At 41.6% G+C, this 12,429-nt stretch overlaps 1 protein-coding gene across 3 annotated transcripts in view; it reads right to left on the bottom strand.

Moving 5' to 3' along the window:
* NTRK2 (neurotrophic receptor tyrosine kinase 2) overlaps positions 1 to 12,429 on the bottom strand; it is a 331,718-nt gene that overhangs the window by 80,213 nt on the left and 239,076 nt on the right. For all 3 annotated transcript variants that reach the window (XM_055309668.1, XM_055309666.1, XM_055309669.1), the window contains one exon: positions 1,479 to 1,609. In XM_055309668.1, coding sequence (XP_055165643.1) covers positions 1,479 to 1,609 — 131 coding nt within the window. The remainder of the gene's footprint in view (positions 1 to 1,478; positions 1,610 to 12,429) is intronic.

Consider the following 12,429-nt stretch of genomic DNA (forward strand, 5'->3'; position numbering starts at 1 on the left):
AAGAGGAAGCAATTGCAACAGCAGGAATACCACCCTGAGTCACAGCAGGATACTTATTTTATACCTTTTACCCCACTTGACCTCACATCTTTCCAGCATCTCCTTCCTGTCTCCTCTCCTCTGGCTGCCTCTCCCCTTCCATTTGCCTAGCTCAGGGAGATGATGTTTCTTGATATGACATTTACTCTCCCTGGAAAGTCCTGTCCTTTATTCACTCCAAAGTGCAGCTTTTAGAAAACTTTGGTGAGAATCTAAGAGCATCCATGCCACTCAGGTTGGCTACTTTGGATGATATCAGAAGAGTCAGGGCACTGTTTTCGTCCTCTGGATGAATTTTAACAGAAACTGTGCTTAGTCCACAGGATGAGTAAGTTCAAGAATTTTCTCTCTCCTCAATTACCTATTATGTAGAGACTAAAGTAGTTTAATGCTAAGGACAGCACTAATGGAATAGACACCTGATTTTGAAACATTGAAAGGTTTTCCTGGTTGTAACTAATAAACAAACACCACTGGTATCAGCATTCTGTGTTTGGCAGAAACAAATAAAACCCAATCATCTTCTGTTAAGTAAAAAAGTTACATTTTATTGTATTAGCCAAGTCCATATTCCTTTGGCACTTAATTCATTTTATAAATATATGCCTCTTTTAAGTGCTTTACATATATTATTCAATACCTTGGTGAGTTGGGTTCTCTGTGAGTTTTTTGTTAGTTTTGACAATGCATATGTAAAAGATCTGCTGAAGTCTTTTGTGCTATTTTTGTTAATTCTTATGTTTTAGAGAGCTCAGTGGAAATTTTATCCCCTTCAGTAACATTTATGTTATCAAAACCCAGGTCTCCTTTTTGAGTTTTGGGATGAAGTGGCTGGAAGTAGGGACTTTCAGCCTCCTTTATTTCAGTAAAACCTTGAGTCTCCTAGGGTGGTGGAATCTACAAGAGATGCCATCCAACCCAGGATGGAATCATGCCTGAGTTGTATTAAATCCTGGGGCTCTGGGAATACTTGGGAGGGACAGGGTAAGGTGTAATAGCAGATGTCAGCAGAAAAGAGGCCTGGAGGGAAAGTGAACTCCAGTCTCCCTTCTAGAACCTCCATGGAGGACAAGTTGCAGCTGAGCTTGGCATAAGCACCAAGCAATCCAACAACATGGATTGAGTCTCTAAGACTTAACGGGTTGAATTCTGTTTGACCCTACAGACCTCCATCCAGAATTCAGTTAGCATTGACTTGGAAGAGTAGACCAGAGCTATTCACAGCCTACAGACTGATAGGTTGCCCCTGAGAAAAAGCTCCAACGGTTAGATGTATCGCCAAATACCCTCCCATTGTCCACTTAGTTATAGAAAATTCAAACACATCCACCAGAGCAGACATGATTTGCTCCTGAATTGGCCAAATATAACATGAAATAACGTAGTTCCACATGTTAACGTGACCACAGATAATGAGACATTCTGGAGTGCTTTCTTACCTTCACTGCCACCAAGATCTTGTCCTGCTCAGGACAGAGGTTGTAGCATTCAGCTAGGAAAACTTTTCCAAAGGCTCCTTCACCTAGCTCCCTTTTCAGAACAATGTTATGTCTCTTGATGTGCTGAACAACTGTAAAACAAAGACAGAATGGAAATTGGAATTGCGGCACTCAGAGGTGAAGGTAGAGGGTGGGAGTCAGGGATCTGCCTCCTGGGGTTCTCCCCTACATAGCAGCAAACCAAAGGAGAGGCTTGCTATCCATCCTCGCTGTCCACCCCAAATGGTGTGCTTTCCAGAACTCAATTATTGTTTTTGCTAGAGCAGAAGTAGTGACCTCTCTTTTGGCTACAGAATGTCATTAATGAACTTTCCAGATTAGAAGAGGAGAGACATGAGAAAGGATAGACATTAACAATAGGCCCCTTGGGATCCCTGGGTGGCGCAGTGGTTTAGCGCCTGCCTTTGGCCCAGGGCGCGATCCTGGAGATCCGGGATCGAATCCCACATCAGGCTTCCGGTGCATGGAGCCTGCTTCTCCCTCTGCCTGTGTCTCTGCCTCTCTCTCTCTGTGTGACTATCATAAATAAATAAAAATTAAAAAAAAATAAAAAAAACAACAGGCCTCTCACAAACCAGATGCTTTGCATATACTCGTTCATTGTATGTTTCTTTTTTTTTAATTTTCTTATTTATTTATTTATTTATTTATTTATTTATTTATTTATTTATTTATTTATTATTGGTGTTCAGTTTGCCAACATACAGAATAACACCCAGTGCTCATCCCGTCAAGTGCCCCCATCAGTGCCCGCCAACCAGCCACCCCCACCCCCCGCCCTCCTCCCCTTCCACCACCCCTAGTTCATTTCCCAGAGTTTGGAGTCTTCCATGTTCTGTCTCCGTTTCTGATATTTCCTACCCATTTCTTCTCCCTTCCCCTCTATTTCCTTTCACTATTATTTATATTCCCTAAATGAATGAGAACATATAATGTTTGTCCTTCTCCGATTGACTTACTTCACTCAGCATAATACCCTCCAGTTCCATCCACGTCGAAGCAAATGGTGGGTATTTGTCATTTCTAATGGCTGAGTAACATTCCATTGTATACATAGACCACATCATCTTTATCCATTCATCTTTTGATGGGCACCGAGGCTCCTTCCACAGTTTGGCTATTGTGGACATTGCTGCTAGAAACATCGGGGTGCAGGTGTCCTGGCGTTTCATTGCATCTGCATCTTTGGGGTAAATCCCCAGCAGTGCAATTGCTGGGTTTTAGGGCAGATCTATTTTTTAACTCTTTGAGGAACATTAACAAGGCAGGAAACCACAAATGTTGGAGAGGATGCGGAGAAAAGGGAGCCCTCTTGCACTGTTGGTGGGAATGTGAACTGGTGCAGCTACTCATTGTGTGTTTCAAGGGGAAAGGCAGGAATAGGGCCAGGAATCCCAAATTCCTTGAGAAGATGCCTCAGGCTTCTGGGGAAGGGAGGCTCAGGGGAAACAAAGGGAAGAGCTAAGATCTGGGCATTGCTAATTAAGGCTTTGTCCTCTCATTCCAGAAATGTCTAGACCATGCTATGGCTGGCTTCCCCAACCCTTTCTAAGATTGTATCCTAGTCTTGGCTTTCCAAAGCCAAGAAGAGACGAGAATAGGTACGTCGCAGGGAGAGAGACGAATTTCCCCCTCTAGTCTAGAGTGGAGCTGTTCCACATCAGCTCAACTGTATGCCTTCCTAAGGAACAACGCAGGAGGCGGCCAAGGCTCTCTGGAAGCCCATCAGCTGCAAGGAGCAATGCTCCACTAGGCTCCCCTCCGTGAAGCCCAAAAGGAGACTGTGGAGGACAGAGCTGCAGGGGGAGCCTGTGCCTCTTTGCCTGACCTTCAGATGCTGCATCTGCACAGAGGCTCTACCAGGTGATCGGCCACCGTTCTTTTCTGGACCCCTCATCCTGAGTGGCAGTATTAGATTTGGAAGCCCTCTGGAGCCTAGAACATGCAGCTAACAATGTTCTCTCATTTTGCTCCCACAGCCCTGGGAAGCACCCCTCTCCATATTTTATAAGTAGGTAAACTGAGTCTGCAGAACTTTCAGTGATTCTCAGTGTGGCAACGGAAGAGTTGAAATTTGAATTCAGGTCTGTCTGAATCCAGAGTACGTGTTTTTTTTTCTTTCACATCACAAAGTTTCTTTACAACAGTAAATTGTGTTACACATGGCAAGAGAAATAGAAATATATAAAGAATCGAGTAAAAAGTAAACATGCTCTCCCAGCTTCCTGTTTAGTTCACCCTTCAAAGGCCAGTTCAAATTCTCACTTCCTAAGAGTTTCCAAGACAAATTTAACCACCAAAGACCTCTTTCTCTGAATTCATATTATGTGATGACTTCTGCTTGGTTGAATTCTGGCTTATCTCCCAATTATTTCACGTCTGTAAACTCCCTGAAGCTAAGAGCAACCCTATCTATCTCCTATGATCTTGTGTAATGCCTCTGGTGCTGAGCCCAGGGAAGATTTACCATGGTTTAATTTAGTGATCTTTAAAAGTCTTTTTTTTTTTAAAAAAAAAGATTATTTATTTATTTATTCATGAGAGACACAGAAAAAGGCAGAGGCACAGGCAGAGGGAGAAGCAGGCTCCCCACGGGGAGCCCAATGCGGGACTCGATCCCAGGACCCTGGGATCACACCCTGAGCCAAAGGCAAATGCTCAACCACTGAGCCACCCAGGCTTCCCAAAAGACTTTTTTTTTCTTGAATATGAACTGCATTGTGAAAACAAAAGAAGATGCAAAGTATTGTTCTGTAGTTTAAATAAGAGTAATAAAATGAAAGCCCATAAACCTACTATACCATTCAAGAAACACTATCACTTACAGGGTGGAAGCACCATTATGCCATCACGTTCTTTCTTGATGGTATCCACTTTTCCCCAATCTCTTCTGGGGATAATTACTAGCCTAAATTTAGTGTTAATCATTTCTTCTATAGGTTTCCTACTAATGATATATCCTTAATGAGATATTGTTTGGCTTTGCTACATAAATGGAATCGTACTAGGTGTTTTCTTCCACATCTTGCATTTTTCACTTGACAATGTCCTTGAGATTGAGTTACATTGAGTTACCTTGTATGTGTGTAGTAGTAATTCCATTGCTTTTACTACTTTATAATATTCTGAGAAAGGAGTATACCACCATTTATTTATTCATTCTATGTTGATGGATATGCACTACAGTTTCTTTTTAGATACAATTTCATGTAAACTGCAAGTGGTGATTAAGGTTTTGCTTTAATAGGATTTTACCCCTGATAATTTATGTGGTTTGGAGCTAAGACAGCTTCCATGGGCCTCTGGGAACTCAGGGTGATAAAAATCAAAAGGTCTTTTATGAGCAACAATATTAATGAATATAAGAATGTATATTAATTTCTCATGCTCCAGTAGCAACGGCTGAATTTAAGAGAAGAGAAATGTGTTCATTAGGTAGAGTGCCCATATAAAGAGACAAATGTAATTCTTGCAGAGAGTTAGCTGCCATATTTAAATCTAATATTTAACTCCATGGTTGTCACATGTTCATTGGGAATTAAACTGCCACTTGATTTACTTTATATTCTCACCAAATCGAGGTAAATATTTAACTTTTTTTTTCAATTTATACTATAAAGCTATGGATAAATCCCCAATTCCATCACCTTCAAAACTAAAATTGATGGGACCAGTTTTAGTATGCTGAACTTGACAGCACCAAGTGCCCTCACTTGACCCTCACTGCCATCACTTCCTTGGAAATTCAGTCCTACTGCTCTGCCACTGCTCCAAAATGGGTGTTGCTTGGTCTTCACTAGCTCCTATTTCAAAGTTTGGGGCACTTTCTACCAGTAGACTTGATCCTGTTGCCTATAAAATAGCAGCAAAGGGGGCTGACAGAGGAATTTTGGTGCCTGTTATGAAAGGCAAATTCTGCTTCTAATGAAGACTCACAAAGTAAAGATACTGACAGTTTCCTAGAAATTGTTAAAGATTTTATTCTCCAAAGTTTAGATGTCTGCCATGAAATATGCCCATATTATTTTCTAATTTTTTTTAGAGAGACTAAGAGTTCACATGTGTGCACACATGTGTGAAAAGGGATAGGAGCAGAGGGAGAAGGAGTTAGAGAATCTTATGTAGGTTCCATGCTCAGCACAGAGCCTGATGCAGCACTCAGTCTTAAGACTCTGAGATCATGGGGATCCCTGGGTGGCGCTGCGGTTTGGTGCCTGCCTTTGGCCCAGGGCGCGATCCTGGAGACCCGGGATCGAATCCCACATCGGGCTCCCGGTGCATGGAGCCTGCTTCTCCCTCTTTTCTCTCAGAAACGGGCAATTTTGCATTCATTTTCTTTGTTGGTTAGGGGCCTAATAGATTACATGAATGGCAGTCTTTTGCCAATGGCTTCCTTTGCAACAGCAATTCTGTTTTATAAGACTAGAAGCCACTCAGAAACAGAGGGAACAATTTTGTGTTTGTATTTGTGATTCTGACAGGGCCTTATGGGGTTTCGCAAATAGTTGGTGCTATACAAATATTTGTTGAAAAAGGGTACCAAATGGTAATAGCAACCACAGATGAATACTGTTTAATCATATCATTTCGGGTAATGGCAGCCATCTTATCAAGTATGTAGGCAATAAAGCAGCCCAATTCTTAGAGGTCAGGGAACAAATGACCTGAAGCTCCCCCATCACTAAGCCAAGAATTTCTTCCCAATCTCCTCCAAGAGAGTGTCGGGGCTTCTCTGCACCTGCCTCATCTCCTGATTCCCTCCATCACCGCAGGAAGTCCTCAAAGCCATCTCAGGGCATCCTTCTTTGTCCAACCTCCTACTCCAACACCACTCATAAATGCCCCAGGCTGAGCTAATGCCCATACCCTTCACCTCCTTTATAGATCCTCCTGTGGGCCCCTCCTGCCTAGTTTCACCCACCAGGTCCCTATGTCTGCAACCTCTCCTTAAGCTTCCCTCAGCCTCCTTGACTCAAATAAAATCTTGACTATGTCCTGAGGACCCCCATGACATCCAGTGGAGGCCATCCTCCAGTGTTTCCCCAGGAACTTCAGGGCCCATGTGCCTGATTTCTGACAACTCTCGCTTTCTCTTGCCAGAGACCCAGCTATCTCAAAGTATCTATTTTAAGTCTCTGCCATTCTGTCCCCTCATTGCTTGTGACCCCTCTTACCCACTGATCTCCCAGCTTACACTCTCCCTCTCTACCCTACCAGTGCCATCATTGTCAGGACCAGCTGCACAGAGAAGTTCAGTAACTTGCCTAAGCTGCAGAAACACTGGATTGTTATTGATCCTGTCTTGTAATAGCATAGCTAGGAGCCAGGCACTGGGACCTTTGGTTTGGCTGTCTGAATGGCATTAAGGCAACTTTTTTTCTAGGAGCAAGATTGTCTTAATGAAGGAAGCGATGCATTGATTCATATTCTGGACAAGCCCTTTATTTCACTGTGGACTAGTACTTTGAATAACACTGGCTTAAAAAGTCCTATGAACATTTGGATTCATTTTATGCAAAATATTCTGAGTGAAATGAATCTAAAGATTCCACGATACGTAAGCGATCAGGTAAGCATGTAAAATTTTTACATGCTTCCTCTTCTGAGATCAGTCAGTTGTCTGTTCTTAACTCTGGAGACTTGAATAAAATCACATCAAACTCAACATGAACAGCTAATAAAAAAATAAATAAAAAACTGAACTCTACCATAAATGTCTTCATAGATTTGGGAGAAAACTCAAAAACAATAGTTGATTTTTTTCAAAAAAGTTTTGTAGAAAAGTTTCTCTTTAAAATTTGCCTTGCCAGAAGACAAGGAGGTATCACTGAGAGAAATACATCAAATTCATGTGGTCTGCAGACTGATCTATGTACCCCGATAAGTCAAAACAAAGCATGGGATTAGACTGTTGTACAAATAAGTCTACTTTATAAAATCAGAGAGAAACTGATCATCAGCAAAAGTAATCAAGATGAGTGGCTGAAAACTATCTGGACATCTTTCTAATGGAATTTTCCAGACTGGAAATTTGGTGCCCTTGGTCATTTGCTTCATGAGGACCAGAATGGAGTAGATTTTCAGTTTCATGTTAGTATCACATTGCAATCCCTAACAAATGCATTTTCTCACAAGTACCTTCAGTAGTTTACAGAGATGCTTGCAGTTTCAGATGGTTTAAATCAAATTCCTGGTATTGATACCTCCCAGAAGCAGATATTCTATATATACACACAGGCTATAGATGAAGTATTAATCTATGTCTATATCCATTAGTACTAAATCTAAAACTAACTAAATAAATAAATAAAACAAACTCTACCCACTTAAGCGTGAAATCGGAAATGTATCCTTCCAATTTCCTCAGTAATGTTGCTTCATAGAAAACTCCTTGGCCCAGTGGACATATCCTGCTCAGCCTATGACCCTTAAATTGAATCATTAATTGAAATATCTAATATGTGCCAAGTGCTAAGTGATCTGCAGTTAAAAGGAAGACTATTTTAAAGTTTTGAGCAGAAAGGTAAAAAATTGTATGCCCTAGAAGACAAAGTTCTTCAATAGATGCGCTCTCTATAGAGACCCAATGTGGGGTTTCCGTAGAGACATACAGACCAAAATGTAGGGTCAGCCTCAGTGGTTCAATCTCAAAGGACTGGATGCTATAATGGCAAGAGAACTTAAAGATTGTTCTGGGCTGACCCCTTCAATGTTTGATAGTTCACAAGGAAGGCTCAACAGTGAAGCACCTCCCCGGGGCCACACAGCTAAAAGGTGACTGAGCCAGGACTCTGAAGAGCAGTCCCTGGACTCTGTAACATGGGCTCCCATTTGAGACTGAAGGCAGTTGAGGGCCTCCTGACATTAAAGTGGCAATAGGCATTTCATCTAGTTAATATCTTTTCTTTCAGAAATATTTGAAATACTCACATCGACCATCTGAAATGGACCAAGCATCTCATAATAAAAAATTTCATCAGAAAACTTCTAACAAAATAAAATATGAGTGAAAAAAGGAAGAAATAAAATTTAAATGCCTTGAAAAATGCTTGAACTTGACTTAATATAGGGTGAACAAATACTATTTACTAAATATCTTAATATCTATTTCATGGGCAGCATATTGAAACAGGTAAAATTGGGACTCCTGGGTGGCTCAGAGGTTAAGCGTCTGCCTTTGGCTCAGGGTGTGATCCCGGAGTTCGGGATTGAGTCCCACATCAGGCTCCCTGTGAGGAGTCTGCTTCTTGGTCTCACTCTCCCTATGTCTCTGCCTTCTCTCTGTGTCTCTCATGAATAAATAAATAAATAAAATCTTAAAAAAAAAACAGTAAATCATCCACCTTGTAAAAATAAAGTTGCATGAAGGACTGGAACTATAGTTTGGGATCTTATCTACATTTTTATTAAAATACAAGTTGGTACTAAATTGGAAATAAATGCAATTAAGACCGTAGATATAAAACATACCAGGACAAGACAAGGCCAAATATTCATAAATAATATTAATGATGAAATAGAACGTGTAATAATACTGAGCTGTTCTTAAGTTCTTTTCAGCAAAAAAATCCCAATGTGCATTACCATCAATTAATTTTCATATCTCTCCGAATGAGGTCAACAGTCACATTTATTTTATAGATGACACCACAATTAATTAACTTACTGGTGGTCACAGAGCAATCCACTTATCCTTTTTCCAGTGCTATTTCCAATGAAATGAGGAAATGGGGAGGGGCCTAACATGTGCTGATTGCTATTATGGGCCAGAAAATGTGCTGAGAGGTTTACAAGAATTATCAATCTTCATAGTAATCTGGTAGGGTAACCTTATGTCCATTTTCAGATTCAAGTAAAAAGGAGAGGATCAGATGAGCTAAGTGACTCATTCAATGTTGTATAACCAATAACAGGCAGAGTTAAAATTCTTTCTACCACAATATTCTACTTTGTCTTGTCACCTACTATAGTTTGGGCATTTTTCTAGGGCCCAGTGAAAAGGATGAGCAAAATAATCCCTATTCTCAAGCAACTCATTATCTAAAGGATAAGAAAACATATATATCTATCACATCTTTTACTAACATCTTTGCTTCATTCACAAAAGATGTTAGGTACTTGATGTGACCATGCAAAGAAAAACAAAAAGCTCAGATGAAAACTAGAGTCAAGGAAAGTGGAGTAGAAGGCTAAGACAAGGTGTTAAGTAGGAATGCAAATGTGAAGATTCTTGGGCCTCACATGGTTATTAAAATTAAGTCATAATTTTACTCCAAGTTTCCTGGCGGCAGAAACCAAAAGAGAAGCACAATAATTAATAAAATGTTGACTACCCATAAGTAAAAGCACAAAAATTCCTTATGGTAAGTGAAATCCTTCATGGCATGTATTTTCTGTAGGAATATATCAAATGGATTTTACGTAGGGGATCACTGTCCTCAATCATGCCCATAGAGGAAATAGTGATCTTCCTAAGGATATTTCTTATGTCAGAGCTCCATAAGAAATAAGCACATGGCACAATAGCCACTCTCAGTGAAAGCATTGCAAGATATGATGGTGTGTCATCACAATGGCTCAAGAATGCTATGGGGATGTGATTTCCCCACCCCCACTGCCAGGCCTAGAATATGTCAAGCCATCCAAACAGAGAACGAGGAGCCATGTGACCAAAATGGACACCTGAGAAAGGCAGGAGAAAGGGCCATGAATGAGCCTAAGGACCAGAAGCCGGTGTGATGGGGGCACTGGTATAGGTGAGAAGTAAGTGGGAAGAAGGAAAGGAGTAGGTAAGAGATACAGGAACATTCTGAAACAGAGAGGAAAGATTTTGAGTGAGCCATCTTTTGAAGGCCTCAACTTTGCTGCTCATTACGGCATTGAGACATGGAAGCAGAAAGTAGGCTTCCAGGGATTCCTGAGGGGCCCATTAAGCACAGACCATCAAATGCCTTCAGGCTAAGCCTGGCATTGGGTCCAGTAATGGGCAAGGCATTCTTGCAAGCAACTTTACATTCCTGGGAGGGCACCAACTGGCTACTTGGATGACCCACACAACATCCAGTGACAGCAAAGGACCCTTTCACCCTAAACCAAATTTTAAAACCCTGATGCTGAATGAGAGTAGGGCAGGTGTGGGAATGGAGCTTCATTGAAACTGAACATCACAGTAGATAAAGGTGATTGGGTTATTTGAAGTTAAAAATCCAAAAACTTCTTGTAGAAAAGATCCAGGGAGGGGGAAAGCCCCAGAAATCTTTCACGCTGTGAGACTGAAGGGAACACTACACTTCAAAATACACATACGGCACATCCTTCGCTTTGACAGCCCCTAACAGCCAAAATTATATCTGTTTTACATACTGGCATGTGGTGGAGTTGGATTGATTTGCCCTGACAGCCCTCCCTGCTGGAACAATACTTGTCAGTCAGCTCCGGCAATGTTTATATTTTCAAGAATAATTATGCCGAGTGATTGTACAAAATCCTGGCAGGTAGGCCAGAGAGTCTTATCTGTCTACCTCTCTGACCCTGTGTCCCTGAGCTCAAAAGCTCCTCCTCCTCCTGAGGTTGGAAAACATCCCTCTAATGCCCTCAACCCCCTCCGAAGCTGGGGCACTAGCTTCCATTTGAGGGTTCTACACTGGTGCCTGTCCTATCATCTGGGACCTTCTACCCCTGTGCCCTCCCAAGGAAACTTTCCTTCCTTCCATAACTTATACTAGAAGCCATTACATTTTCCAAATTGACTTGTTCAAGGTAGTTGGGCTTTACCAATGTACATCTACATGAATGCTCCCATGGTGCAAGACATCTTTAGTTTTGGGTTGGGAAAATTCAGAACCGAGACCAGTGGGAATCGAGGGCTTCCCTGACCTATGTCTTACATAAACATAGTGACTATCTTCTCTGTGTATATGCTCTAGCACACACATTCTAGATTAGAATGGGATCAGTGGGGATGGGAAGGACAAGCAAAATGCTAAGCAAGTGGGCCACTCAGGGAAGGCTCATGGAGCCAATGAGCCAACCTCAGAAAAGCAGGTTGGAGTTTTTATGAGGGAAGCTCTGAACTCAAGAGAAAGGGGTATGTGCTTAGCTTAAGGCACAGTGGGAGGCCAGTGGGCATCTTATGAGGTCCAGAATTCCATGCCAGCTTCCTAGGTTGCTTTCTGCAGCTCCAGACTCTGCCCTAATTCCAGTAGCGCTCATAACCAATGATACATGACCAATATTTGAAACATGGAGGTGACAGACAAGATTTTTGGGTGCATCCCATATGTTTTCCATCTCTAGAGGGCTTTCTGTCCAATTAATATTCAAAGCAGATTCTGATATTTCCTCTTTAATATGCTTATTTCAGAACTCATATTTTGGAAGGTAATGCTAATGTTTATCTTCTTTGAAGGACTTTGTAATACTTGCAGCATCCTTCCATTCTCCCCCCACCCTCCACACTTCACCACTTAAGCATCTATGTGGAGAGAACTGTTTTTGGTGCTGTGAAACGCCCAAGGATGAAGAAGGAGAAAAGGATGTCAGTGGATGCTAATTTCACATCCACTGTGTGCAAGGCATTGTTTTAAGTACTGTACATACATTCTCTTCTTGAGACATTCTGACTGATCCGGGGAGAGACCTCACTGTCTCCCGTGATAACGGGAATGTGGTAACTGGGTCTTGGAGATGTTAACTTGACCAAAGTCACACAGCTGGAAAGTGGGCAGGACAAGCTCAGTTGGTTTCAAAACCATGCAATTTCCCCCAGTAAACGACGAATCTTTCCCCCAAAGGATGGGCAGTCTAACAGGGAAATGAGGCAAATACACAAATAACAGTTGTCAAAGGCAGAATATCAAAACTGCTGGGACAGATGTAAACAATATAGAGT

This window comes from Nyctereutes procyonoides, unplaced genomic scaffold, assembly GCF_905146905.1.
Source record: "Nyctereutes procyonoides isolate TBG_1078 unplaced genomic scaffold, NYPRO_anot_genome, whole genome shotgun sequence".
NCBI classification, from domain to species: domain Eukaryota; kingdom Metazoa; phylum Chordata; class Mammalia; order Carnivora; family Canidae; genus Nyctereutes; species Nyctereutes procyonoides.